The sequence below is a fragment of the Tachyglossus aculeatus genome, chromosome 1 (genome assembly GCF_015852505.1).
Source record: "Tachyglossus aculeatus isolate mTacAcu1 chromosome 1, mTacAcu1.pri, whole genome shotgun sequence".
Classification (NCBI taxonomy): domain Eukaryota; kingdom Metazoa; phylum Chordata; class Mammalia; order Monotremata; family Tachyglossidae; genus Tachyglossus; species Tachyglossus aculeatus.
Window position 1 is genome coordinate 156,098,279 of NC_052066.1, and position 25,894 is coordinate 156,124,172.

General features: G+C 46.4%; 1 protein-coding gene across 1 annotated transcript in view; it reads left to right on the forward strand.

Annotated features, from left to right (window-relative positions):
• Positions 1-4,955: 4,955 nt before the first annotated feature.
• ITPK1 (inositol-tetrakisphosphate 1-kinase) overlaps positions 4,956-25,894 on the forward strand; it is a 277,367-nt gene continuing 256,428 nt past the window's right edge. The window contains exons 1-2 of the mRNA XM_038748822.1: positions 4,956-4,990; positions 5,497-5,661. Coding sequence (XP_038604750.1) covers positions 5,567-5,661 — 95 coding nt within the window. The 5' untranslated portion in view covers positions 4,956-4,990; positions 5,497-5,566. The remainder of the gene's footprint in view (positions 4,991-5,496; positions 5,662-25,894) is intronic.

The following is a 25,894-nucleotide window of genomic DNA, read 5'->3' on the forward strand; positions in this document are numbered from 1 at the left end:
GCCCAAAGTAAATTCTCAATCAGTTTGACTGATCTACTCCAGGTCTTAGTGCAGTGCTTGGCACAGAGAAAGTACTTAGGTAACACTATTATGAGTAATATTACTATTATCTTATACATATTTACTATTCTATTTATTTTGTTAATGATGTGCATCTAGCTTTATTTCTATTTATTCTGATGACTTGACACCTGTCCACATGCTTTGTTTTGTTGTCTTTCTCCCCCTTCTAGACTGTGAGCCCGTTGTTGGGTAGGGACCGTCTCTATATGTTGCTGACTTGTACTTCCCAAACGCTTAGTACAGTGCTCTGCACACAGTAAGCGCTCAATAAATACGATTGAATGAATGAATGAATATTATCATTATTGTGTAAGGAGAGGGGCAGGCTAGCAGATGGACTCCTGGGGGTTCTTTCTCACTTTGCTACTGCCCTACTGTGCAAGGAGAGGTAAATCCATCTTCCTCTCTGGCTGTTTCCCGGACTGCAGAATGGGGGCTCTACTTCAGGTGCCCAGTGAAACAGTATGGCCTAATGTAAAGGACACGGATCAGTCAATCAATCGATTGTATTTACCGAACACTTACTGTGGGCTATGAAGCGGTAGGCGATTGAGGGCTTTAAAGCCGACTATAGGGAGTTTTTGTTTGATGCGGAGGTGGATGGGCAACCACACTCCCTCCCCCACCAAATCGGTCAGACCTTGCTCTCCCCTTCTGAGAACTCACCTCCTCCAGGAGGCCTTCCCAGACTGAGCCCCTTCCTTCCTCTCCCCCTCGCCCCCCTCTCCATCCCCCCATCTTACCTCCTTCCCTTCCCCACAGCACCTGTATATATGTATATATGTTTGTACATATTTATTACTCTATTTATTTCACTTGTACATATCTATTCCATTTATTTTATTTTGTTAGTATGTTTGGTTTTGTTCTCCGTCTCCCCCTTTTAAACCGTGAGCCCACTGTTGGGTAAGGACTGTCTCTATATGTTGCCAACTTGTACTTCCCAAGCGCTTAGTACAGTGCTCTGCACACAGTAAGCGCTCAATAAATACGATTGATTGATTGATTGATTCTGCAAGCCCTCCTAAAATCCCAACTCCTCCAACAAGCCTTCCCCGGTTAATCTCCCTCACCCCGAGTCATCTCACCTCCAAGGCCAATTCTTGCGCTTAGGTACGCGTGCAGATATTTATCAAATTGTTCATTCCATTATTTATTTCATTTCATCCTGGTATATTCGCCCTACTCCCTATTTGATCCTCATTCTTCCCACTGCTTCCTCTGTCTGTAAAGATTTTGTACACGCGCCAGTCTCTCCTTGTATATCGTGAGCTCCCGTGGGCAGGGATCGTGACCACGATACCCTCCTCGTGTCCTTCCCCTCACCTGGAAGTCCCTCCCCTTCGTAGCTGCCAGAATACAGCTATGTCAATCCTCAAATCCTATTTTAAATCTCATCTCCTCCAGGAGGTCTTCCCTAATGAATTCCTCCTCACTCCTACACTAGCACTTTGTGCCCAGAGTTTTCCGTAGCTCTTTGATACATACCCTATTACTTAAGCACTTATTCACCTTTTTATCCATTTTCTTTCTCCCTCCCATCTGTTCATTATTTTAGTTTGTCTCCCCAGCTGAATACTCAGTGCTTCGAGGGAGGGATCTTATCCACCGACTCCATTGTACGTTCCCAAATGCTCAATACAGTGCTCTGGCTACAGAAGGTGCTCAACAAATATTGCTGATTGATTGATGAAAAATGTGTTTAAAAAAATGATGCCCTCTGAGAACAGATAATACTCTTACTTATCCACTTCCTTCTCCACTACACCCCAGCTCACACTCTCTGTTACTCTCTGGCTTTCTAGCTCAGCCCTCCTAATGTGCCCGGTTCTCATCTCTGAGCCCATTGTTGGGTGGGAATTGTCTCTGTTGCTGAACTGTACTTTCCAAGCGCTTAGTGCAGTGCTCTGCACACAGTAAGTGCTCAATAAATATGATTGAATGAAAGAATGAATGGCCTAGTGGAAAGAGCGCGAGCCTGAGAGTCAGAAGGCTGTGGATTCTAATCCCAGGTCGACCACTTGTCTGCTGGGTGACCTTGGGCAAGCCACTTCACTTCTCTAGGCTCAGTTACCTCATCAGTAAAATGGGGATGAAGACTGTGAGACCCACGTGGAACAACCTGATTACCTTGTAGCTACCCCAGCGCTTAGAACAGTGCCTGGCACATAGTAAGAACTTAGCTAATGCCATTATTATCACTGTTATGAATAACAACAAGAATAATAAATACAGTTGACTGAATGAATGAATGAATGAGCTAAACTCAGCCTTAATAGGCTGGGATGAAAAACAGAGGGAAAGGAAAAGACGGTTCCGGCCGGGTCTGGGCTCGGTCCATCCCCCCCACACTCCTGAGCAGGTCCAGAGCTGGGGAGGGAGGGTGGGGGGAGTCTTTCTAATAGCTGTTATTTGTTTATCTATCTATTTATGTATTTATCTATTTACCTATCTATCTACACATCTATTTATCTATCCATACATCTGTCTATTTATTTATCTATTTACTTATCTATCCATATATCTATTTATCCATAGATCTATTTATTTATGTATTTACTTATCCATCCATAGGTTCATTCATTCCTTCAATCATATTTATTGAGCGTGTACTGTGTGTACTAAGCGCTTGGGAACTACAAGTCAGAAGTGAGCCCCCTTATTCCTATCCCCCTCACCATCCTCCCTGCCCTACCTCCTTCCCCTCCCCACAGCACCTGTATATATGTTTGTACAGATTTATTACTCTATTTTACTTGTACATATTTACTATTTTCTATTTATTTTATTTTGCTAATATGTTTTGTTTTGTTGTCTGTCTCCCCCTTCTAGACTGTGAGCCCGCTGTTGGTTAGGGACCGTCTCTATATGTTGCCAACTTGTACTTCCCAAGCGCTTAGTCCAGTGCTCTGCACACAGTAAGTGCTCAATAAATATAATTGAATGAATGAATATAGAGATGGTCCCTACCCAACAATGGGCAGATCTATTTATTTATCAATTCATAGATCTATTTATTTATCTATCTATTTATTTACCTATCCATTCCATTTATTGATTTAACTATTTATTTATTTACATTAATGTCTCTCTCCCCCTCTACACTAGGAGCTCCTTGAGGGCAGGGGATATGTTTGATGTGATATTGTCCTCGCCCAAGCGCTGACTTGGACACAGTAGATGCTCCATAAATACGATTAATACTACTACTGCTGCTGCTAGTACTACTACTACTATTTATTCATTCATTCAATCGTATTTATTGAGTGCTTACTGTGTGCAGAGCACTGCACTAAGCGCTTAGGAAGTCCAAATTGGCAACAGATAGAGACGGGCCCTGCCCAACAACGGGCTCACAGTCTAGAAGGGGGAGACAGACAACAAAACAAAACAAGTAGACAGGCATCAATACCATCAGAATAAATAGAAGTATGGCTATATACACATTCTAGCTACTACTATTACTACTACTACTACTACTACTACTACTACTACTACTAAAGGGGACTGGAATAATAATAATAATAATAGAAGACAGAAGAAGATAGAGGAAGAAAGAAGGAAGAAGAACAAGAGCAAGAAGAATGAAAAGAAGGAAGAAGAAGGAAGAACAAAAGGAAGAAGAGGAAGAGGAAGAAGAAAAAGGAAGAAGGAAGAAGAAAGGAGAAAAAGGAAGAAGAAAGAGGAAGAAAGAAGGAAGAAGAACAAGAGGAAGAAGAGGAAGGAAGAAGAAAGAAGAAAAAGGAAGAAGAAAGAAGGCAGAACAAGAGGAAGAAGAAAAAGAAGGAAGAAAGGAGGAAGAAGAAAGGGGAAGAAAGAAGAAAAAAGAAGAAAGAAGAGGAAGAAAGAAGGAAGAAGAGGAAGAGAAAGAGGAAGAAGAAGAAGGAAGAAAGAGGAAGAAAGAAGGAAGAACAAAAGGAAGAAGAAAGAGGAAGAAAGGAAGAAGAGGAAGAAGAAAGAAGAAAAAGAAGGAAGAAAGAAGGAAGAACAAAAGGAAGAAGAGGAAGAGGAGGAGGAAGAAGAAAGAAGAAAAGGAAGAAGGAAGAAGAAGGAAGAGGAAGAAAGAAGGAAGAAGAACAAGAGGAAGAAGAGGAAGAAGAAAAAGGAGGGAGAAGAGGAAGAAGAAAAAGAAGGAAGAAAGAAGGAAGAAGCAAGAAAGAGGAAGAAGGAAGAGGTAGAAGAAAGGAGAAAAAGAAGGAAGAAGAAAGAGGAAGAAGAAGGAAGAGAAAGAAGAAAGAGGAAGAAAGGAAGAAGAGGAAGAAGAAAAGAAAAAGGAAGAAAGAGGAAGAAAGAAGGAAGAACAAAAGGAGGAAGAGGAAGAAGAAGAACGAAGAAAAGGAAGAGGAAGAAAGAAGGAAGAAGAGGAAGAAGAAAAATGAGGAAGAAGAGGAAGAAGAAAAAGAAGGAAGAAAGAAGGAAGAAAGAGGAGGAAGGAAGAGATAGAAGAAGAAAAAGGAAGAAGAAAGAAGAAAGAGGAAGAGGGAAGAAGAATAAAAAGAAGGAAGAACAAGAGGAAGAAGAAAACGAAGGAAGAAAGAAGAAGGAAGAGGAAGGAAGAGGAAAGAAGAAAAAGAAAGAAGGAAGAGGAAGAAGAGAGAAGAAAAAGAAGGAAGAAAGAAGACGACGACGATGAGTCAAAGGGACGGGGTCCCTTTAAGAGTCCGTCGGCGTGCGGCCGCCCCCTGGCGGCCATCCCCGGGCCGGCTCCGTCCGTCCCCGGCCTGCGCCGCCGGTGTCAATCTGGCCGTGCCCGCCGACCCCCGCACCGCCCACACCGCCTCCTCCGCCTCCTCCTCCGCCTCCGCCTCCTCCTCCGCCTCCTCCTCCGCCTCCTCCGCCTCCCTCCGCCCCGCCCCCGAGACACGGAGGACCGGCGGCGGCAGGCGGCGGCGGGCGGCGCAGCCCCGGCCAGCGCCGCGCCTGGAGGGTGTGTCTCCTCCCCCGCCGGGGGCCGGGACGGGACGGGAAGGGAAGGGAAGGGAGAGGACCGGGAGCAGGAGGAGGAAGTGGCAGCGAGGCTCCCGGTGGGCGGGCGGGCGGGGACCCCCGGGAGAGGGGCTCCCACCTGGCTCGCCCGGGCGGCGGGGAGCGAGGCTGCCGCTGCAGCAGCAGCAGGAGGAGGAAGAGGGAGAGAGGGAAAACCGGGGGGCGGGCCCTTCCTCCCTTCGCTCGGGCCACCGTCCAAGGAGGGAAAACCTTGCTCCCGCCCGCCCTTCCCCTCCTCCCCTCCCCCAGCGTCGCCTTCTCCCCCGGGGGAGGCCCGGCCCAACCGCCCGCCCTTGCTTCCAAGTTGGGGAGCCCTCCCCGGTTCCAGCGGCCGCCCTCCGAGCCACCCGGCCCGTTTTGCCAAGCCCCCGGCGCACGTTGGAAGGGCGAAGGGGCACGGGAAACCAGCTGCCTTTTTTTCCTCCCCTTCCAAACACGCCCCTCCAGGAGCAGGTCCCTCCGAGGCCCGGGACTTGGGCCTTTGGGAAGCGCGAGATTCCCACCCGGGAGGAGGAAGATGCAGACCTTCCTGAAGGGGAAAAGGGTGGGTTACTGGCTGAGCGAGAAGAAGATCAAGAAACTGAATTTCCAGGCCTTCGCCGAGCTGTGCAGGTAAGGAACGCAGCCCGCACGTGGGATCCCTTACTTGCATCCCATTCAATCGTATTTATCGAGCGCTTACGGTGTGCGGGGCACTGTACTAAGCGCTTGGGAAGGACAAGTTGGCAACGTAGACGGTCCTTACCCGACGGTGGGCTCACGGTCTAGAGAAGCAGCGTGGCTCGGTGGAAAGAGCACGGGCTTTGGAGGCAGAGGGCACGGGTTCAGATTCCGGCTCCATCACTTGTCAGCTGTGTGACTTCAGTCTTTCAGACGTATTTATCGAGCGCTTACTGTGTGCGGGGCACTGTACTAAGCGCTTGGGAAGGACAAGTTGGCAACGTAGACGGTCCTTACCCGACGGTGGGCTCACGGTCTAGAGAAGCAGCGTGGCTCGGTGGAAAGAGCACGGGCTTTGGAGGCAGAGGGCACGGGTTCGGATTCCGGCTCCATCACTTGTCAGCTGTGTGACTTTGGCAAGTCACTTCATTCATTCAGTCGTATTTATTGAGAGCTTACTGTGTGCAGAGCACTGTACTGAGCGCTTGGGAAGTACAAGTTGGCAACTTAGAGAGGCGGTCCCTACCCAACAGTGGGCTCACAGTCTAGAAGGCCGCACGGGCCCGGGCTCAGGGTGGGGTCGCTCCCTGTTGCAGGAGCCGGGGACATGGACTCAGGGACCAACCAAGCACTGGAGAGGTCGGAGGGACAGAGGGGCTGCAGCCCCCTCCCCGCCACTCTGAGGCCTGGGGCGAGGGGTTTAGGGCAGCCCCCCATTCCAATACCTAAAGTGAGACCCTCCTCCATTCCTCTTGGCCCTTGTCTTTACCGGGGCTCCCTTCGCCCCATCCCAAGTACAGTGTGCAGAGTTAACCCCAGTCCCCCAGACCTTCAACCTTCAAAGGGAGCGGGGGGTGTTAGGGCCGGGACATCCCCTCCCTTCATTGGGCATGGGGGGCTAACCTGCCTGACATAATGGGCCCTGACGCTCAGTTCCCTCATCTGTAAAATGGGGATTAAGACTGTGAGCCCCCCATGGGACAACCTGATCACCTCGTAACCTCCCCAGTGCTTAGAACAGTGATTTGCACATACTGCTTAGTAAATGTCATCGTCATTATTATTATTTTCCCCCTGGCACCAGTGAACCTTGTCCTCCGGGTCTGCACCTGGAGATCAGTAATCAATAGCAGTAGTCTCTTGTGAACGCAGGATCTGTCCAAACATAACATCGCAAAAACAAAACAAAAAACTCCGCTGTCCTCCCTGTAATTGCTGCTGGAGAAACGGGTACTTAGGCAGTCAGGGGAGATGGGTTTGGAGGACACGGCCTCTCTAGATGGAGCGACCGGTGAACGGGAACAGCCAGAAGACTGAACCCACCAGCGAGGTTCACGTGGGCCTTTTCCGGAGATCCGGCGGGAATGCCGACCAACTGGGCAAAGACCCCGGCCAGTCGTCGGCATCTGTCGTCTGATCGACAGTCGTCGGCATCTATCGTCTGATCGACAGCCGTCGGCATCTAAAGGCTGATCGACTTGAAGTGAGGGCTTGGGTCTCTTCCCCAGCCCAGGTATACAGATTGGGGACCGAGTCAGAGAGAAAAGTTAATAACCTGGTGTGGAAAGCCCTTTGAAATAGTTATTAAACTATTAAACGTAATATTATGATTATTTTAAAGTCGGGGCCGCAGACATCCTCACTCCTGCCACGTTAGAATCTCACTCCGTCCTGCGACGGCCTCTCTTCGGTGGTCATTGTGGTCGATTTGAATTCGCCTCCCTCCTCTCGGACGAGTTCCGTCTCCTAGTCGGCAGGCCGAGGGCTTGATTTTGACGGTCCCCGCCCGGCTACTCATGCCACCAAACCCGGGCTTTAGAAGCAAAGCTGAAGTCCTTCTGTTTCTCATCTCTCGACACGGCCCTGGCAGCCAGGCCCCGATGTGATGCCGCAGACTAATGAAAGACTCACCTTGTCTAAAATATCCCCATGGCCGGTGGCTGCGGGGCGTATCTCTGCTTCACGGACCTGCCGCGTTTTTATCGGCCTCTCCTTCTTCTTCGTCTCAGTTTGTCCCGAAAGAGAAGGCTTTCCATCCTCAGAAGGAATATGCAGCTCTTCACCGAGATCCAGAAAGTGACTCAACAAGATTGCCTTTCAGAGGGCTTTGAATGGGCTTAATTTTCTTGCTGCCTTTAAAAGATAGCAAGGCGCTTGGGTATTACACCCCAGGTCCATTTTTTTAAAGCATCCTTTTCTCAGTAATTCTAATAGGAACCTCTGGGGTGTAACCAGCACCTTGAAATATTCTCAACTGAGGCTGTGTCTTTTTAGGAAGTTACAAGATCTGTGAAATCTTTCTAAATCCCGTGGACCGCTTTCATTTTTCTGCCTCTGGACAGGGAGCGTCCGCCGTCTTGCAGTTCAACTCCCCACCCTCTTTGTTTCTGGTTATTAGGTTTCCTTAGGTAATCATTCAGCAGTCGGACTCCTCTAGAGCTCAAGCTCACTGAGGGCGGCGGGGATCGTGGCTACCAACTCTGTTGTTCTGTACTCTCCCAGGCGCTTAGTACGGTGGAGGAGCAGCATGACTCAGTGGAAAGAGCCCGGGTTTGGGAGTCAGAGGTCATGGGTTTGAATGCCGATTCCGCCACATATCTGCTGTGTGACCTGGGTCTCTGGGCCTCAGTGACCTCATCTGTAAAATGGGGATGAAGACTGTGAGCCCCACGGGGGACAACCTGATCACCTTGTCTCCCCCCAGCGCTTAGAACGGTGCTTCGCCCGTAGTAAGCGCTTAACAAATGCTATGTATTATTATTATTATTACGGTGCTCTGCACACAAGCGCTCAGTAAATGCCATTGATCGATTGGAGTGAAGTGATCTTAAGTAGGTTTTTTTTTTAATGGCGTTTGCTAAGTGCTTGCCATGGCTCAGGCACCGTAAGAAGCGCTGGGGTAGATACAAGATATCAGGTTGGACGCAGTCCTTGTCCCACCTGGGGCTCGCAGTCTTAATCCCCATTTTACAGATGAGGTCACTGAGGCACAGAGAAGTCAAGTGACTTGCCCAAGGTCACAGGGTAGATCAGTGGCAGAGCCGGGAGTAGAATAGCCTTTACCTGTATGGCAGTCAGCTGCCCGTTCTGTTCGGTGCTGGACTTGTAGAGGTACAATTTTAGGTGTTTTTCCTCTTCCAGGCCAAATGTGACTCATTCTTTTCAAGTGTGAAGCCTTCTGGGCCAGTTTTGGCAAGCAAGTGATACCTAATGTTTAGGATCTTACTGTTTTAGTCAATTAGGGTTCCCGGGACACCGACTGCAATATTAGCAGTAGACAGAAAAGCACAGGGAAATGAAATGAAAAATGAACCGCTTCAGTTCTCCCACCTTCCTAACGGCCAGAATGCTTACTTCCTAAAGCATTTCCAGAAGGAAGAGAACATTTTAATTGTAGCAGCTGGAACGGACCTTTTCTTTTGGACTGCGAAGCAATCTAACGTTTTCAAAATCGTTTCCCTGGATTTCTTTACAGCTCCACGAGGGAGCGCCTTGTGGGAAATGTGTGCGTACTTTTATACCAAATGCTTACCAAATGAAATTGCACAACTATTTTGAAAATTTGGGTTTATGCAAAATTATGGTTTAGTTACAGTGCACCAAGCTGTTAGGTTTTATTTTATTTTTTTTATTTGTTTTTGATCAACACTGGCACCTCTCTCCGCACAGTTGTTGAGTAGAGTTCCATCTGTAGCTATTAAAAGTGAGTTTCATAGGGTGCTTGTGATAGGGGAGAAACCCCTAAGAGCTTTGCGCATTGACCGATTTGTGATTCTGCTAGGAATACTTGGGAGACTACTCTGTGTAAGTACAGTGCGTGCGGCACTGGGATATTAAATTTTTTAAAATTTTTATATATAAAATGTAGGCGGCTTATACAAAAAGTCACGCTCAATGCTTACGAACAATTGATACTGAAGCCCCTGGAACCCTGCTCTTTTTAACCAAGTTTTTCGTGATATCAATTTGTCCCCTATAGCGTGCAGTTTGAGCTGCTGTTCTGTGCAGTCATCAGATTTTTCTCGCAACGGCCGCACCTGAATTCGACTCCAGTTTAAAGAATATTCTACTCAGGGAGTTCAGTGATTGCTAGTGGGTTTTGAAGCCAATTTATGGGGCCTGTTACTGATATTACAGTAGAATTTTTTTCCGTTGTTTTTTTTTTCTTTTTTTGTAACTCTAGAACATCCTTTCAGTGTGTCTGTTCAGTCCAAACAATTCTATTAATTTGGTCAAAGGAGCAAAGAGCGGACTCTAGTAGATCAGCTCTTGCCCATGTATTTTAAACAGGATTTTGCCTTTGGGCTGGTGATTATTAAGTGTCTCTGCCAGACACTTAGCATTTTCAAATGTGGGATTCTCCATTGTTTGTTCTCTCTGTTTGGACGCTTGCCCTTGTATACTCTGTATTCCTGAGTTGAGGATAGTTCTTTTGTGCTAAAAAGGGAAAACAGAGCTCTTGTGAATCACATCATTCCTCTCCACTTCTGCTTCTCTCTGGCCTCGGCTGCTTAACGGGGGACACGGAAGGAGAGCCGACCGAGAGCTTCGGCCTGCAGAAGCCACGGACAGACGGACGGATCTCCACTTGCTCCCAGCATCTCCATTGGAGACTGGGACTGATTTTTTTCTTGCGGTTGAAACCGTGAGTTTTCACCACTTTTCCTCCACCGTTCGGTCTCGGGATCGCGACAGTGAAGCTGATTGTAGTGTCCTCCTGAGGGGCGACAGGTTTGCCCGTGCAAATGTGACCAATGGAGTTCCTCAGGAAAATAAATTCCTGTCACCGTTCAGTCCCATAGACGTCAGCTGCAAAATGAGCACAGTGTACAGTCACTCGAGAGTCCCATAATATGGACTTTTTAAGGTTGGTGTTTAGTTCATTAAGGTCGCTTCAGAGTTCAGTTACTTTCAAGATCAATAGGATTTATTGAGCACGTGCTGAGCACAGAGCACTGTATTGAGCGTGAGGAAGATTACATTAGAATTACTCGACATAATCCCTACCCTCAAGGAGCTTACAGTTACGCCTATGGGGAAGAAAGAGTATAAAGAATAGTGAGTGTAATCAAGTATAAAGATGTGTACAGAAATGCGATGGGGCGTGTGAGTGGGAAGTGCTGAGGTGACCCCAAAGTCCTGAAGTGGCAGTTGGAGGGGGAAATAGGGTGGGAAGATTAGATATGAGTCAGGGAAGGCTTCCTGGAGATGTGATTTCAGATGGGGGTTGAAGATGGGGAGAACAGTGGTCTGCTGGGTGTGAAGGGGGAGGGATTTCCAGGCAGGAGAGAGGTTGGTGGCAAGACAGATGAGAACGAAGAAAACAGTATGGCCTAGTGGAAAGAGCTCAGACCTCGGAGGCAGAGGATTTGCTTAACAAATTCCACAATAATAATAATAATTATTATTATCTGGGGCGAGTCACTTAACTTCCCTGAGCCTCATTCCCTCGTCTGTAAAATGGGGTTTAAATTGTACCCTCTCCTACTTAGACTTTGAGCCCCGTGTGGACAGGGACTGTATCTTGCATCTACAGCAGTGCTTAGTACAGTGGTTGGCACAAAGTAAGCGCCTAACAAGTCTCAAAAAAACAGAGGCACATTGAGTAGGTTACCTTGAGAGGAATTAAGAGTTCAAGCGCGGGTATGTTAGAAGGTGAGAGTGGATAGAGGGGGAGATTGCTGGCGAGTGAATGACTTAAAGCTAGTGGTCAGGGGTTTGTGCTTGCTTCTGGCAGAGAGGAATGGGCAAGCACTGGAGGCTTTTGAGAAGTGAGGAGATGTGTGCAGAACGACGTTTTTAAAAAGTCAACTGGGCAATCCTGTGGTGCCTTCTCCCTGTCCTTCAGTTGATCCCAGATTACAAGAAGACAAGCATTAAAAAAAAAATGAAGATTACTTGTATGCTTGGAGCGCTTAGAACAGTGCTTTGCACATAGTAAGCGTTTAATAAATGCCATAATCATCATCAAGTCGCTTTTAGGTTAAGCCAAAAATGCTGTCAAGTCTAGAATAGGGATAAGAGCAGAGAGTTCAATTTCCCAACAGTAACCGTGAGGCATACAGAGAATCCTGTGAAATCCTGGGGGGGGCACGGATGGGAATTGCTAGTGAAAAAAGTACTTTTTTTTATGGAGTAGGGATTACAGTAACTCATTCTGTATTTTTCTTCTTCCATGTTTATCCCTGAAAGCCTGGAATTCTTGATTGTTGGCAAAGCAGTGCTGCTCCCGCTGCTGGCTGGGCCTGCTGTTTTCAGGGCTGCTGTCTCCTCTCCTCCCCATCCCCCTCTTCTTTTTGGTGGTTAACAGCATATCAAACAGATTCCCCCACCCCCAAGTACTTTACAGTTAGTTTTGTTAGGCCCTTTCTGCCTCCAGGTGAAAACTAAGTAAATTTTACAAGAATGAAGGTTGCATTCTGTATGACTTGCTTTATATCAATTTTGTTTTTCAGGAGTAGCCATTTGAAAAACTGACATACTGTCTTCTAAGTCTGCGTTTTGCCTATTGGCAATTTCAGTGAAATTAGGAAAAGATACCTGCTTCCAGAAAATACGGCTTCAAACCTTTGGGATCTGTATTTGTCCTAAGGCTTGTAAAAGCACTTATTCCACCTCCCCTCCCAATGCTCTTTGCCAGTTTGGTGGTTGAATTCTATTTCATTGACCTGTTTTTTAACAGTTTTTGTGAGCCGGTATTACCCCTTCTAATCTGGCTCTCACAGACTCGTTTGTGTTCTCAACAGAGCAACTGCTCTTTTGTGCCTGGGAAACTCATCTCCACCAAAAGTGGTAGATTTTAAACTGTTAGTCAGATTATTATTGCCAGGGCCGACTATCCCGGTCAGGCCTGAATGTGGTTTCTCTGTTTTGAATTTTATCCACTACCCACTCTCTGCTCCCACCTCTCCCTCAGTGACTGCTCTTGAGGCTCACACCTGAGATCCTCTATGGAGATTTAAGAATCATTCTAATTTGAGTGCTGGATTAATCAGTTTCCTTACGCAGTGAGCCAAAAAAAAATATGGCACGGTTTCCAGGGGTTCTTATTTCTCTTGGTACCTGATCTTATTCAGCAGAAACTTCTGAGGTTATCAGTGTGTCCGGCATCAGGAGACTATATCCCGTCTACTTGGTTTCTATTAATCTAGCATTAATCTGCATGGAATTTTAGTTTTTATTTGTCTCACAAGGACCAGCAAGGTAGAAAGCATTTTTTGCTTACACATTCTCTCTCTCTCTCTCTCTCTCTCCCCACCCCGTCCCACCCCTTGGGCAGTTAATGATACTGGTCAGGAAGGATTTGGGGGAACACAAAGCAGTTTCTGGAGACCCAGTAGGTAGTGGCAAGGCAGAGCATGGGGGACTTGGATTTTTGACCTCAGCATCCCACCAGCCTGAGTTACAAAGTTGGTCTTTAAACTCTCACCTTCTGATACTTTTTCTGCCTTTTTTTTTCTCTTTCCTGATAGTGATTCCACTCTCAGAAGGCCTCGCAGCATGCCCTCATTCAGTTTGTTAAAGCCCTCGTGACAACCCCTTCTGCACAGGTTCACAGTAGTCAATCAGTGGAATTTATTGAGCATTTACTGTATGTAACTCACCTGTGCTGGGCAGCAGCAGCATGGGAGAGAGTCGAGGGCGGAGACTCACATTGACTGCAAGGAAGGAGGCAACAGTAAACCACTTCTGTATTTTGACCCAGCAAACTCTCTAGATGCCCTACCAGAATGATTTTAGATGGAGGTGGGATGTTCTGGGAGAGATGTGTCCATGATGTCGCTATGGGTCGGAGAAGACGACGGCATAAGACAAGAGCATGTACTAAGTGCCTAGGAGAGTATAGTACCACAGAGGTAGAGAAGCAGCTTGGCCTAGTGGAAGAGCACAGGCCTGGTAGACAGAAGGACCTGGGCTTGAATCCCGGCTCCCCCACTTGTCTGCTGGGTGACCTTGGGCAAGTCACTTCACTCCTCGGTGCCTTAGTTACCAATTCTGCAAAATGGGGATTAAGACTGTGAGCCCTGTGTGGGACAGGGACTGTGTCTAACCAGATCATCTTGTTTCTAACCCAGCGCTTAGCACAGCCTTTGGCACATAGTAAGCACTAAATAAATTCCATAGTTATCAATTATTATTATTAGCGGTGGTAGGCACGTTCCCTACCCACAACAAGCTTACAGTTGAGGGACTTTCCGAACATGCAGCGTTATTGAAAGAGCTGTTCTGCTTGGCAGGAGGTTTTGGGAACTTCACCCCCAACACTTGGACAGACAGGCATTTTCCACTAGCCAGGACTTGAAGTCTGTAGCCTCAAGGAAAGTTAGAGGTCACAGGAGGATTGGGGTGGCAGTTGACCCGAGGAATCGGTTCCAAAATCATTGGTCCCAACCTTTGGAAAGACTCGGACCACCTTGCAGTGGATTGGCCATCGTAATTCAAGAGTGGTTTCGGTTCCACTTAGGGAACAAACCATTTCTTCTTTGTAAGTAAATGTTTTGGTTTGGACCGTTAGGGTGCATCCAGATAAAACATTTGTTTGTTTCCTAAGTTCAGCAGCAGTTCCTTAGCATTCGTGGCCATTTACTATTCCAACAAAATCACTGTGTGCCGAAATGAAATTTATTTTGGAAAATCCTTGCTCAGAGCTATAGCCAAAAGGTTTCACTTCTCTGAGTCCCTATAAGGTTGTACAATGTCGACGATGTTTACGTTTTTGACCAAGTATCAGTGTTCAGAAAGGGGGGCGTACGTGCTCTGGGGCTTCCTGATTTCCTAGACCCTTCCTCTAGACTGTAAGCTCACTGTGGGCTAGGAACGTGTTTGCCAACTCTGTTACATTGTCCTTGCCTAAGCGCTTAATACAGTCATTCATTCATTCAATTGTATTTATTGAGCGCTTACTGTGTGCAGAGCACTGTACTAAGCACTTGGGAAGAACAAATTGGCAACATATAGAGATGGTCCCTACTGGAGACCTTTAGAACCACTCCATCATCTGAAACTCCATGCATGGTGGCTTCCCAGGTTCTGATCATCACCCTTGCCCTGAGCCTGGACCGCTAGGAGTGTGAGGATCTGTTTATATATATATATATATATATATATATATATATATATATATATATATATATATATATATATATATATATATTTGTATATGTGTATATTTGTGTGTATATATATATATATATATTTGTATATGTGTGTGGGGGGCGTATGTGTGCATGTGTGTGTGTCTGCAAGGAGATACGATTGTGCATGAGTATACTTAGGGAACTATAGGCAGATAGAGAATGAATCAATAAAATTGTGATTTGCTTGTAGAAACAGTGGTGTGCTTCTTGACTCTGTTAGGCTAGTGTAATTGATCCTGGGTAAATCTGTGCCGGCCGTAAGATCCAAATCCCAGATTGACCTCTTGAAGTACTTGTCACAAATATACTTCCAAATCTTGAAACATTATATTAAAACAAACTAAAAAGCTTATTCTTTACAAGCCAAAAATGGGTTTAGAGCTAATTAAAAGGCTAAAACATCTTCATGGCTTGGAAAATGTGTAACATTTTTAAGTTGGCAAATCTAAAATACCAGGTACATTGAAAATAATACTATGAATAACCTAAACATTAATTTACTGCTTTAAAACGTCATGGGGTGCTTATACTGACTCTGCAGCCATGAACTACTCAATAAATACAACTGATTTATCATTTGATGGGGTGTTAAAACCCAGGACCCCCTTCCCCTGGGATATTTCCAGAGAGAAGTGCTAAGCCTCCCACTTAGATCAGCCAACACATGGAAAGCACCAAGGTTCCCTTCTGAGAGTTGATTTTAGTATGTGATACCACGGGGAAGACTCAAAACTTGGACCACTTATTAATCATCATCATCATCAATCATCATCAGTCGTATTTATTGAGCACTTACTATGTGCAGAGCACTGTACTAAGCGCTTGGGAAGTACAAATTGGCAACACATAGAGACAGTCCCTACGCAACAGTGGGCTCACAGTCTAAAAGGGGGAGACAGAGAACAAAACCAAACATACTAACAAAATAAAATAAATAGAATAGATATGTACAAGTAAAATAAATAAATAAATAAATAGAGTAATAAATATGTACAAACATATATACATATGTACAGGTGCTGTGGGGAAGGGAAGGAGGTAAGATGGGGGGGATGGAGAGGGGGACGAGGGGGAGAGGAGGGAAGGGGCTCAGTCTGGGAAGGCCTCCTGGAGGAGGTCATGCCATGACTTTTAATGCCAAGACTTTTCCCAGCACTTGGTATTGGTGCCTTTTTTCTTCCCTCTCCTAAATTTTTATTTGAAGGTATGATAGCTTTGTCCTTCAGAAGCCCAGGGCCATCCCTTTCAGATTTCCCAGGGAGGACATTGCAGGAGAGCTGGTTTATTAAAACGGGAACCTTAGGAACCTGACATGACATCTCTTTCCGGAAGCCTTCCCTGTCCAATTACTCATCTCCCCACTGTCCCCTGCTATTTTGCCTCTCTAGTGCCTTGCCAGTGCACATAATCTCATCCCCTAAGCACTTAGGTTTTCCCATCCATCCCACAAACCCTTAGGAACAGGCTTTATTCTCGGTTGATTCCCTTACCTGGAATTTATGTTAAGGAGTATCTCCCCTGTTAGACTGTAAGGCCCTTGACGACAGGGATCAGGTCTTCCAGCTGTATCGTACTCACCTGAGCCCTTTTTTAGTACAACGCTCTACACAAAGTAAACACTCCCTCATTACCGTTGATTGACTGCTCCGAGGCCACTGAAAGTTGAACCACGTGCCCGTTAGCTTTCCACACTCCAGTTCAGCAGCATCATTGCTTCTCGCCTCTTATGCTATTCCTGAGCTCAGGTCAAGGGTGGCTCACTTCATATTGTCCTTTTTGGGTCGGGGGTGGGAGGTAGGGCTGATCGGCTAGCCGCAGAGAAAAAAACGTAAATTAGGTTGCAAGTTTGTGCCCTGCAATCGGGAGTTTTTGGGGGTGCCACTAGCCAGACATACCTCATACGCCTCACGAGTCAAAAATGAAAATAGAAGCAGCGTGGCCTAGTGAGAAAGCATGGGCCTGGGACCCAGAAGACCTAGGTTCTAATAATAATAATAGTAATGGCATTTGTTAAGTGCTGACTATGTGTGAAACACTGTTCTAAGCGCCGGGGGGATACAAGGTGATCAGGTTGTACCCCGTGGGGCTCACAGTCTTAATCCCCATTTTACAGATGAGATAACTGAGGCACAGAGAAGTGAAGTGACTTGCCCAAAGTCATACAGCTGACAAGTGGCGGAGTCGGTATTAGAACCCATGACCTCTGACTCCCAAGCCCGGGCTCTTTTCACCGAACCATGCTGCTTCTAGGCCTCAGTAGTGGTGGTTGTCTGCTAAGCTAGCTCTCTTTCTCCCTTCAAAGCCCTACTGAGAGCTCACCTCATTCATTCAATCATATTTATTGAGCGCTTACTGTGTGCAGAACACTGTACTAAGCGCTTGGGAAGTACAAGTTGGCAACATATAGAGACGGTCCCTACCCAACGGTGGGCTCACAGCCTAGAAGGCCTCCTCCAGGAGGCCTTCCCAAACTGAGCCCCCTTTTTCCTCTCCGCCTCCCCATCTTCCCCACCCTACCTCCTTCCCCTCCCCACAGCACCTGTATATATGTTTGTACAGTTTTATTACTCTATTTATTTTACTTGTACATATTTACTATTCTGTTTATTTTGTTAATGATGTGCATCTAGCTTTATCTCTGTTTATTCTGATGACTTGACACCTGTCCACATGTTTTATTTTGTTGTCTGTCTCCCCCTTCTAGACTGTGAGCCTGTTGTTGGGTAGGGACTGTGCCTATATGCTGCCAACTTGTACTTCCCAAGCTCTTAGTACAGTGCTCTGCACACAGTAAGCACTCAATAAATACGATTGAATGAATGAATGAATGGTTGTAGTGCCTCTCCTTCAGAAAATGGTTTAAATACCGTAAGAAGGACTGTAGAGGGAGGAGAGACATAGCTGCGGTTTGGGGCTTCCTTGCTGGAGGGAGTGGGTTCTGTCTGGCCTTTTCTTCTCCTTTGGGAGTCACCAAGTGGTGACAGTTAAGTGGGTTGCTGGATCAGCTGTTCCTTGGCCCGTCCCAGGAGGGGGGGGACTGTGGTGGTGACAGCATTTCAGCCTGAACGGAAAAGAGGCGGGGTGGGGGCGAAGAGTCATTTGAGGGTTCGCCCCAGTGGTGCGGCTTTCGTTTTTAAGGCTCGTTTTTTTGGTGTCTCACTCATGCAGTTGGTAGTGGAAATTGCAACAGCGCAACTCTGTTTCCGTTAAGTTTCCTGTCTGCTGTGCTCCGGGAAGGCAGGGGCTGGGTGGGACGGGGGGCAAGGGGTTGTCCTCCCCACACGTGATCCGGGGTGTGGGGCTTCCCCCCTCCCCCCCTTCACAAAGTAAGGATCTGTGGGTCAGAGTCATACTCAGATTAAGGACACCGTTCCTCCAGTGTCCTCGGTGTTTCGTAAATAAAGAGAGGACGGAAGCCTAGGCCGAAATTCATTTCATTCTTGTGTGATATGGCACACATTTTATGCAACCCACTGGGACCTTTGGCCCAATCTCTGACAGTGCTTTGCACATAGTAAGCGCTTAACAAATGCCATCATTATTCTCTAAAAATGGAGGTGTCCCCTCCCCGAGCACTTGCACACACAGTGTTACGCTGGGTTGCTTCCTCTTACCTGTCATGTTCTTGATGCCTCTCACCCTCATTTGATGTAAATTCCTTGAAAGCAGGGATTGTGTCTATCAACTCTCCCCGGTGTTTAAAGCAGTGCCCTGCAGAGAATAAGTGCCCAGTAGATACTGTTGATTTACATAGGGATTTGCTGAACCACACAGTCAGCTCATTTTCTTCTTGTGCTCACCTTTGCTCGGCAGTTATTGAAAAGTAGCATGACCTAGTGGAAAGAGCATGGGCTTGGGAGTCAGGGGTTCTAATCCTGGTTCTGCTGCTTGCCTGCAGCGTGACCTTGGGCAAGTCACTTCACTTCTCTTGTGCCTTAATTTCCTTATCTTTAAAATGGGGAGTCACTACCTGTTCTCATTCCTACTTAAGACTGTGAGCTCCATGTTGGTCGGGGACCGTGTCCAACCTAATTAACTTGCACCTACCCCCATGCTGATTACTGTGCTTGGTATGGGGTAAGCTCTTAATAAATACCACAATTATTATTATTTGATTGGATTGTATGAAATGAAGCTGAGCCAAGCTGAACAGTTCCTGGGTGAAGTCCGTTGTGCTTAAACTGAGAAGCAACACGGGGTGGTGGATAGAGCACAGGCCTGAGAGTCAGAAGGTCTCGAGTTCTAATCCCAGCTCCACCACTTCTCTGCTGTGTGACCTTGGGCAAGTCCTTTCACTTGTCTGTGCCTCAGGTACCTCATCTGTAAAATGGGGATTGAGACTGTGAGCCCCACGTGGGGCAGGGACTGTGTCCAACCTAATTTGCTTGTATCCACCCCAGCGCTTAGTGCAGTGCCTGGCACATAGTAAATGCTCAACAAATACCACAGTTTTTATTATTATTAATAATAATAATAATAAACTGTCCTAGTATATATACTGGTGGACATTATACAACAATTCTTGAATGGTGTTCAGATAGATATGAAGGAAGTCATTAAAATTTCTTCTATTGTTTTCAAATATGTATTTAAATTGTGCTCTTATAAAATGAGAACAATCTCTGCATTACTGTCCTTAAATATTCATCACAATGCTTTTATAAATTTGGAAACATCTGACATCCCAAAGACTTAACCCCCTCATTCCTATTGATTCAAGGAGTTCGGCTTCAGCACCATAGTGTTTATAGACCATGGTGTTTTCCTTGAGAGCAGTGTGGCCGAGGAGAAAGAGCACAGCCTTGGAAGTCAGAGGACCTGGGTTCTAATTCTGGCTCTGCCACTTTTCTCCTGTGTGGCCTTGGGCAAGCCACTACCTTCTCTGTGCCTCAGTTTCCCCATCTGCAAAATGGGGATTTAATACCTGTTCTCCCGCCTACTTAGGCTGTGAGCCCCATGTGGGACTTGATTGTCTTGTATGTACCCCAGCCGTTAGTGCAGACCTTGGCATGTAATATGTGTTTAACAAATACTGCTATTATTATTATCATCATCATCATCAATAAAAACACCACCATAGAGTTGTTTGAGATTGAAAGCTCCCCAAAGGCAGGGATTGTGCTCACTAATGCACTGTCCCAAGCCTCTTAGTACAGTTTCTGTACTATTCTGTACTATTTCTGTACTGAAATAGTGCTCAATAAATACTTTCAATGGGATTTGAATTGTAGTTTGGACAGAAACGGCATTGAAAATCTGCAGTGTTGCTAAAGTAGCTGTGAAGTCGCATGCTGTGAAGGGCTTTAGTAGCTGGCCTCCCCGCCAGCTTCCCTTATAAAAAGCCCAAAGGTTGTTGCTTCTGTATCCCTGAGCCCTCTTTACATTTCACAAGAAATTGTTGAACTTCTTGCTACCCTCCAGGTTGTCAGCCAGTTTTCTCTGCAAACATATGCATTTAGCGATGGATGTGCTTAGGGAGATCAAGTGCACGGGGTGGAAATTGGGGACGCGTCTCTGATCTCCCCCTTTTAGACTGTGAGCCCACTGTTGGGTAGGGACTGTCTCTATATGTTGCCAACTTGTACTTCCCAAGCGCTTAGTACAGTGCTCTGCACACAGTAAGCGCTCAATAAATACGATTGATGATGATGATGATGATGATGATCTGATACCCGATAGCAGCTCTGGCGCTGGGGAGGGCCACACTAGACGTTCTTTAGGTGCTGAGGCTCTACTGTACTTGTGGGGTGGCCCCTGGGGATGTTGGGCATTACGGTGTCACATGTGCAGGCGTGGTCCTCTGGCCTGAAATCTCAGAAACGGAGTGGAAGGAGGCACAGAGCGGGATCAGAGGGCTAATCAATCAATCAATCAATCGTATTTATTGAGCGCTTACTGGTCAGCTGGCGGGGAGCTGTGTCGGTTGGTTCGGGGCTTCAGGGCTCGAAAGCAGAAGGTACAGTTGTAAGTAACTGCACCTACACCCTATAGGAAGCAGCATGGCCTAGTGGATAGAGCATGGGCCGGAAGTCAGGAGGACCTGGGTTCTAATTCCGGCTCCTCCACTTCTCTATCCTGTGACCTTGGGCAAGTCACCTCACTTCTCCGGGCCTCAGTTACCAGTTCTGTAAAATGGGGATTAAGACTGTGAGTCCCATGCGGAACAGGGACTGTGTCCAACCTGATCTGGTTGTATCTACCCCAGAACTCAGTACAGTGCCTGGCACATAGAAAGCGATTAACAGGTCTCATAAAAAAGAAAAGTAACACAGAACGTTGGGAAGAAACGATCCCGGCCCCACATTTTTGACAGTGTGATGCATTAGTTTATGTTCATTGCAGCTCTTTGTTCATTAACTCATCAATCAATAAATCATGTTTATTGAGCACTTTGTGCAGAGCACTGTACTAAGCGCTTGGGCGAGTACAATAGAACAGAGTTGGTAGGATAATGATAGTAATTGTGGTGTCGGTTAAGTTCCCACTGTGTGCCAAGCACTATATTAAGCACTGGGGTAGGTATAACATAATGAAGTCGGACAAGGTCTCTGACCCTCATAGGACTCTCGGGGAAAAATGAGGGAGAGCCTATTTTTGCACTGAATCCCCCTGTAGACCGTAAATTTGTCGTGGGCGGGGAATGTGTCTGTTAATTGTTGTGTTGCAGTCTGCCAAGGGCTTAGTACAGTGCACTGCACACATTAAGCACTCAACAAATACGATCAGTTGATTGATTATGTGACTTGTCCAGAGTCCTCTAGTGGGCCAGTGACAGAACCAGGATTATTCGTTCACTCATTCAGTCGTATTTATTGAGCACTTACTGTGTGCGGAGCACTGTACTAAGCGCTTGGAAAGTACAATTCAGCAACAGAGACAATCCCAGACACCATCATATATACAAGTAGATACAAGATTCATTCATTCAGCTGTATTTATTGAGCGCTTACTGTGTGCAGAGCACTGTACTAAGCGCTTGCCTTCTCTCTGATCTCCCATCCTCGTGTCTCTCCCCACTTCAATCCATACTTCACGCTGCTGCCCGGATTGTCTTTGTCCAGAAACGCTCTGGGCATGGTACTCCCCTCCTCAAAAATCTCCAGTGGCTACCAATCAATCTGCGCATCAGGCAGAAACTCCTCACCCTCAGCTTCAAGGCTGTCCATCACCTCGCCCCCTCCTACCTCACCTCCCTTCTCTCCTTCTCCAGCCCAGCCCGCACCCTCCGCTCCTCTGCCGCTAATCTCCTCACCGTACCTCGTTCTCGCCTGTCCCGCCGTCGACCCCCGGCCCACGTCATCCCCCTGGCCTGGAATGCCCTCCCTCTGCCCATCCGCCAAGCTAGCTCTCTTCCTCCCTTCAAGGCGCTACTGAGAGCTCACCTCCTCCAGGAGGCCTTCCCAGACTGAGCCCCTTCCTTCCTCTCCCCCTCGTCCCCCTCTCCATCCCCCCGCCGTCTTACCTCCTTCCCTTCCCCATAGGACCTGTATATATGTATATATGTTTGTACATATTTATTACTTTTAGACTGTGAGCCCACTGTTGGGTAGGGACTGTCTCTGTGTGTTGCCAACTTGTACTTCCCAAGCGCTTAGTACAGTGCTCTGCACACAGTAAGTGCTCAATAAATACGATTGATTGATTGATTATTTATTTATTTATTTTGCTTGTACATATCTATTCTATTTATTTTATTTTGTTAATATGTTTGGTTTTGTTCTCTGTCTCCCCCTTCTAGACTGTGAGCCCACTGTTGGGTAGGGACTGTCTCTATATGTTGCCAACTTGGACTTCCCAAGTGCTTAGTACAGTGCTCCGCACACAGTAAGCGCTCAATAAATACGATTGATTGAAAGTACAAATCAGCAACATATAGAGACGGTCCCTACCCAACAACGGGCTCACAGTCTAAAAGATAATCAGGTTGGACAAAGTCCATGTCCCACATGGGGCTCACCCTTTTAATCCCTATTTTTACAAATGAGGTAACTGAAGCACAGAGAAGTAAAGTGACTTGCCCAAGGTCACCCAGCAGGCAAGCAGCAGAGCCAGGTTTAGAACCCAGATCCTCTGGCTCCCAGGCCCAGTGCTCTTTCCACTAGGCTATGTTGCTTCTATTGCTTGTCTGTGATTTTCATTAAGACAAGAAGAAAAGAAGGCGGCTCTTCTTTGATTTTATTCATTCATTCATTCAATCACATTGAGTGCTTACTGTGTGCAGAGCACTCTACTAAGCACTTGGAAAATACAGTTTTAAAAAGGAGGAAACTTACAGGTCTGAAGGTCTGCTGCTGCTCTTAAGTTTAGAGCTTCATTTTAGTCTCTTGATCTTACACTTTTCATGCTTTTTAGACTGTGAGCCCACTGTTGGGTAGGGACTGTCTCTATATGTTGCCAATTTGTACTTCCCAAGCGCTTAGTACAGTGCTCTGCACATAGTAAGCGCTCAATAAATACAATTGATGATGATGATGCTTGCTTGCTTGCCTGTCCATTGCTTCCGCGGTGCCTTGCCAAAGCATCAAAAGATGGTAAAGGATCTAATCCACTTCTCCAATGGCAGAGTTGAACCTACAGCTCCTGAACCTCTGCCTTCTCCCCAAAAGTCTGGGTTTTTCTGTGTTTGTACTTGGGAGGTGCCTCTCTGCCCTGGTTTTCTTTTGTTTTTTTTTTAATCATCCTTCCCTTTAGGATATGTGCAAAGCCTTCTTAGTGCCTGTGTGAATTTTGTCCAACGCAACCAACATCATTTGGAGAGGAACTCTTGGGCGTTTCACTTTTCATTTTGGTTTCCCATCATAATGGTGGGTTAGTAAACTCTATTTTGCAATACTTTTAGAATGCGTGCAGTCTCTGGTCTGTGTTCTCTTTAATAATTATTAGTAATAATAATAATTCTGGTATTAAGCGCTTACTATGTCACAGGCACTGTACTAAGCGCTGGGGTGAATACAAGCAAACTGGGTTGGACACAGTCCTTGTCCCACATAGGACTCAGTTTCAATTCCCGTTTTATAGATGAGGTAACTGAGGCACAGAGAAGCCAAGTGATTTACCCAAGGTCACACAGCAAACAAGCGGCCGAGACAGGAGAAGAACCCACTTCCAGGCCCGTGCTCTATCCACTATTCTCAAGAAGCAGTGTGGCTCAATGGAAAGAGCCTAGGCTTTGGAGTCAGAGGTCATGGGTTCAAATCCTGGCTCTGCCAATTGTCGGCTGTGTGACATTGGGCAACTCAGTTCACTTCTCCAGGCCTCAGTTCCCTCATCTGTAAAATGGGGATGAACCCTGTGAGCTCCGTGTGGGACAACCTGACTATCTTGTACCCCCCCCAGCACTTAGAACAGTGCTTTGCACATAGTAAGTGCTTAGTAAATGCCATTATTAATTAATTAATTAATTTCCCACGCTGCAGACTGCCTGGTGATTCTGGGGGCTTTCTGAAGGAGCATACAGTGAAAACTTGGTGGTGATAGCAAGGGTGTCCAGGATTTTCTGTCAAATTGGCTACTGTGACATCTTATTGACTTTGAGACTTATTGAATCCAGTACCCAAGGCAGAAATCATGGCTCCATTGTATTAGCCAGAAAACCATTTGAATATCAGTCTTGATTTCATTTTTTTTTAATCTGTAATTTGTCAGGTGTTTATTGAGACTTGCTATCCCAGTTTAGTTAGGCTCTGAGAGCTTGCATGGCTGACCCAGATCCTCCATCTGCCAGAGGAATTAACCCGATCGAAGAGGAGTGCTCAACTAATTAAATCCTCACTGTCTTTTCTTTGGCAGTTGTAGGTAGGGATGGAGAGGCAGCAGAGGGGCGGAAGAAATCTCATTCTCACGTCTCTTTCATTCAACCCACGTATTTAATTGATCACCAGATCCTGCCGGTTCTAACTTCACAACATTGCTTCAAAATCCTTCCTTTCCTCTCTGTCCAGATTTCTACTGTGTTGATCCAAGCGCCTACCCTGTCCCGCCTTGATTGCCGTATCAACCTCCTTGCTGTCCTCCCTGCCTCCTGTCTCCCCCCACTCCATTCCATACTTCACTCGGCAGCCTGGGTTATTTATCTATAGATATGTTCAGGACATGTTTCCCCACTCCTCAAGAACCTCCAGTGGTTGCCCATATACCTCCCCATTTAACAGAAGCTCCTTACCACCCGCTTTCAAGTCCTCAATCGCCTTGGCCCTTCCTAACATTCCTTGCTACTCTCCTACTACAAAGTAGCCCACACACTTCGGTCCTTTAAAGCCAGCCTCCTCACCGTGCCTCGATCTCATTTATCTCGCCGCCGCTGCCATCCTGCATGTGTCCCTTTTATTTCGGACAGACCACCACTCTTCACCACTTTCAAAACTTTGTGAAGATCACACCTCCAAGAGGCCTTCCCTAACTGAGCCCTCATTTCCCCTTTTCTTTCTCGTCTGTGTTGCTCCTTGCACTTGGATTTGTACCCTTTATTCACTCCACCCTCAGCACCGCATCACCTATGTACATATCTGTAGTTTATTTGAATTTCTGTCTCCCTTTTGAAACTGTAAGCTCCTTGTGGTCAGGGAACATGTCTGCCAAACTCTATTGTATTGTGCTCTCCCAAGTGCTTAGTGCAGTTCTGTGCACACAGTAAGTGTTCAATAATTTTGATTGATTGGTTGAATTCTCCTAGTTTTCGATGTGTATTTGAGTTGGATCCTGATAAGTGTGCCTGTGTGCTCTGTTGGGGTTTAAGATTAGGGACATTAATATTAAGGTGCAAAATTCATTTAAATTCCATTACAGCTTGCTAAGCCAAGAGAAGCAACATTGCACAGACCTAGAAGTCAGAAAGACCTAGATTCTAGTTCTGGCCCTGCCAGTTATCTGCTGTATTACCTTGGGCAAGTCACTTCACTTCTCTGTGCTTCAGTTACTTCATCTGTTAAATGGGAATTAAGACCGTGAGGCCCATGGAAGACATTAGCTGTGACCGATTAACTTGTATTTACGCCAGTGTTTAGTACAGTGCCCCGCACAGTCAGCATTTAACAAATACCATAAAAAGA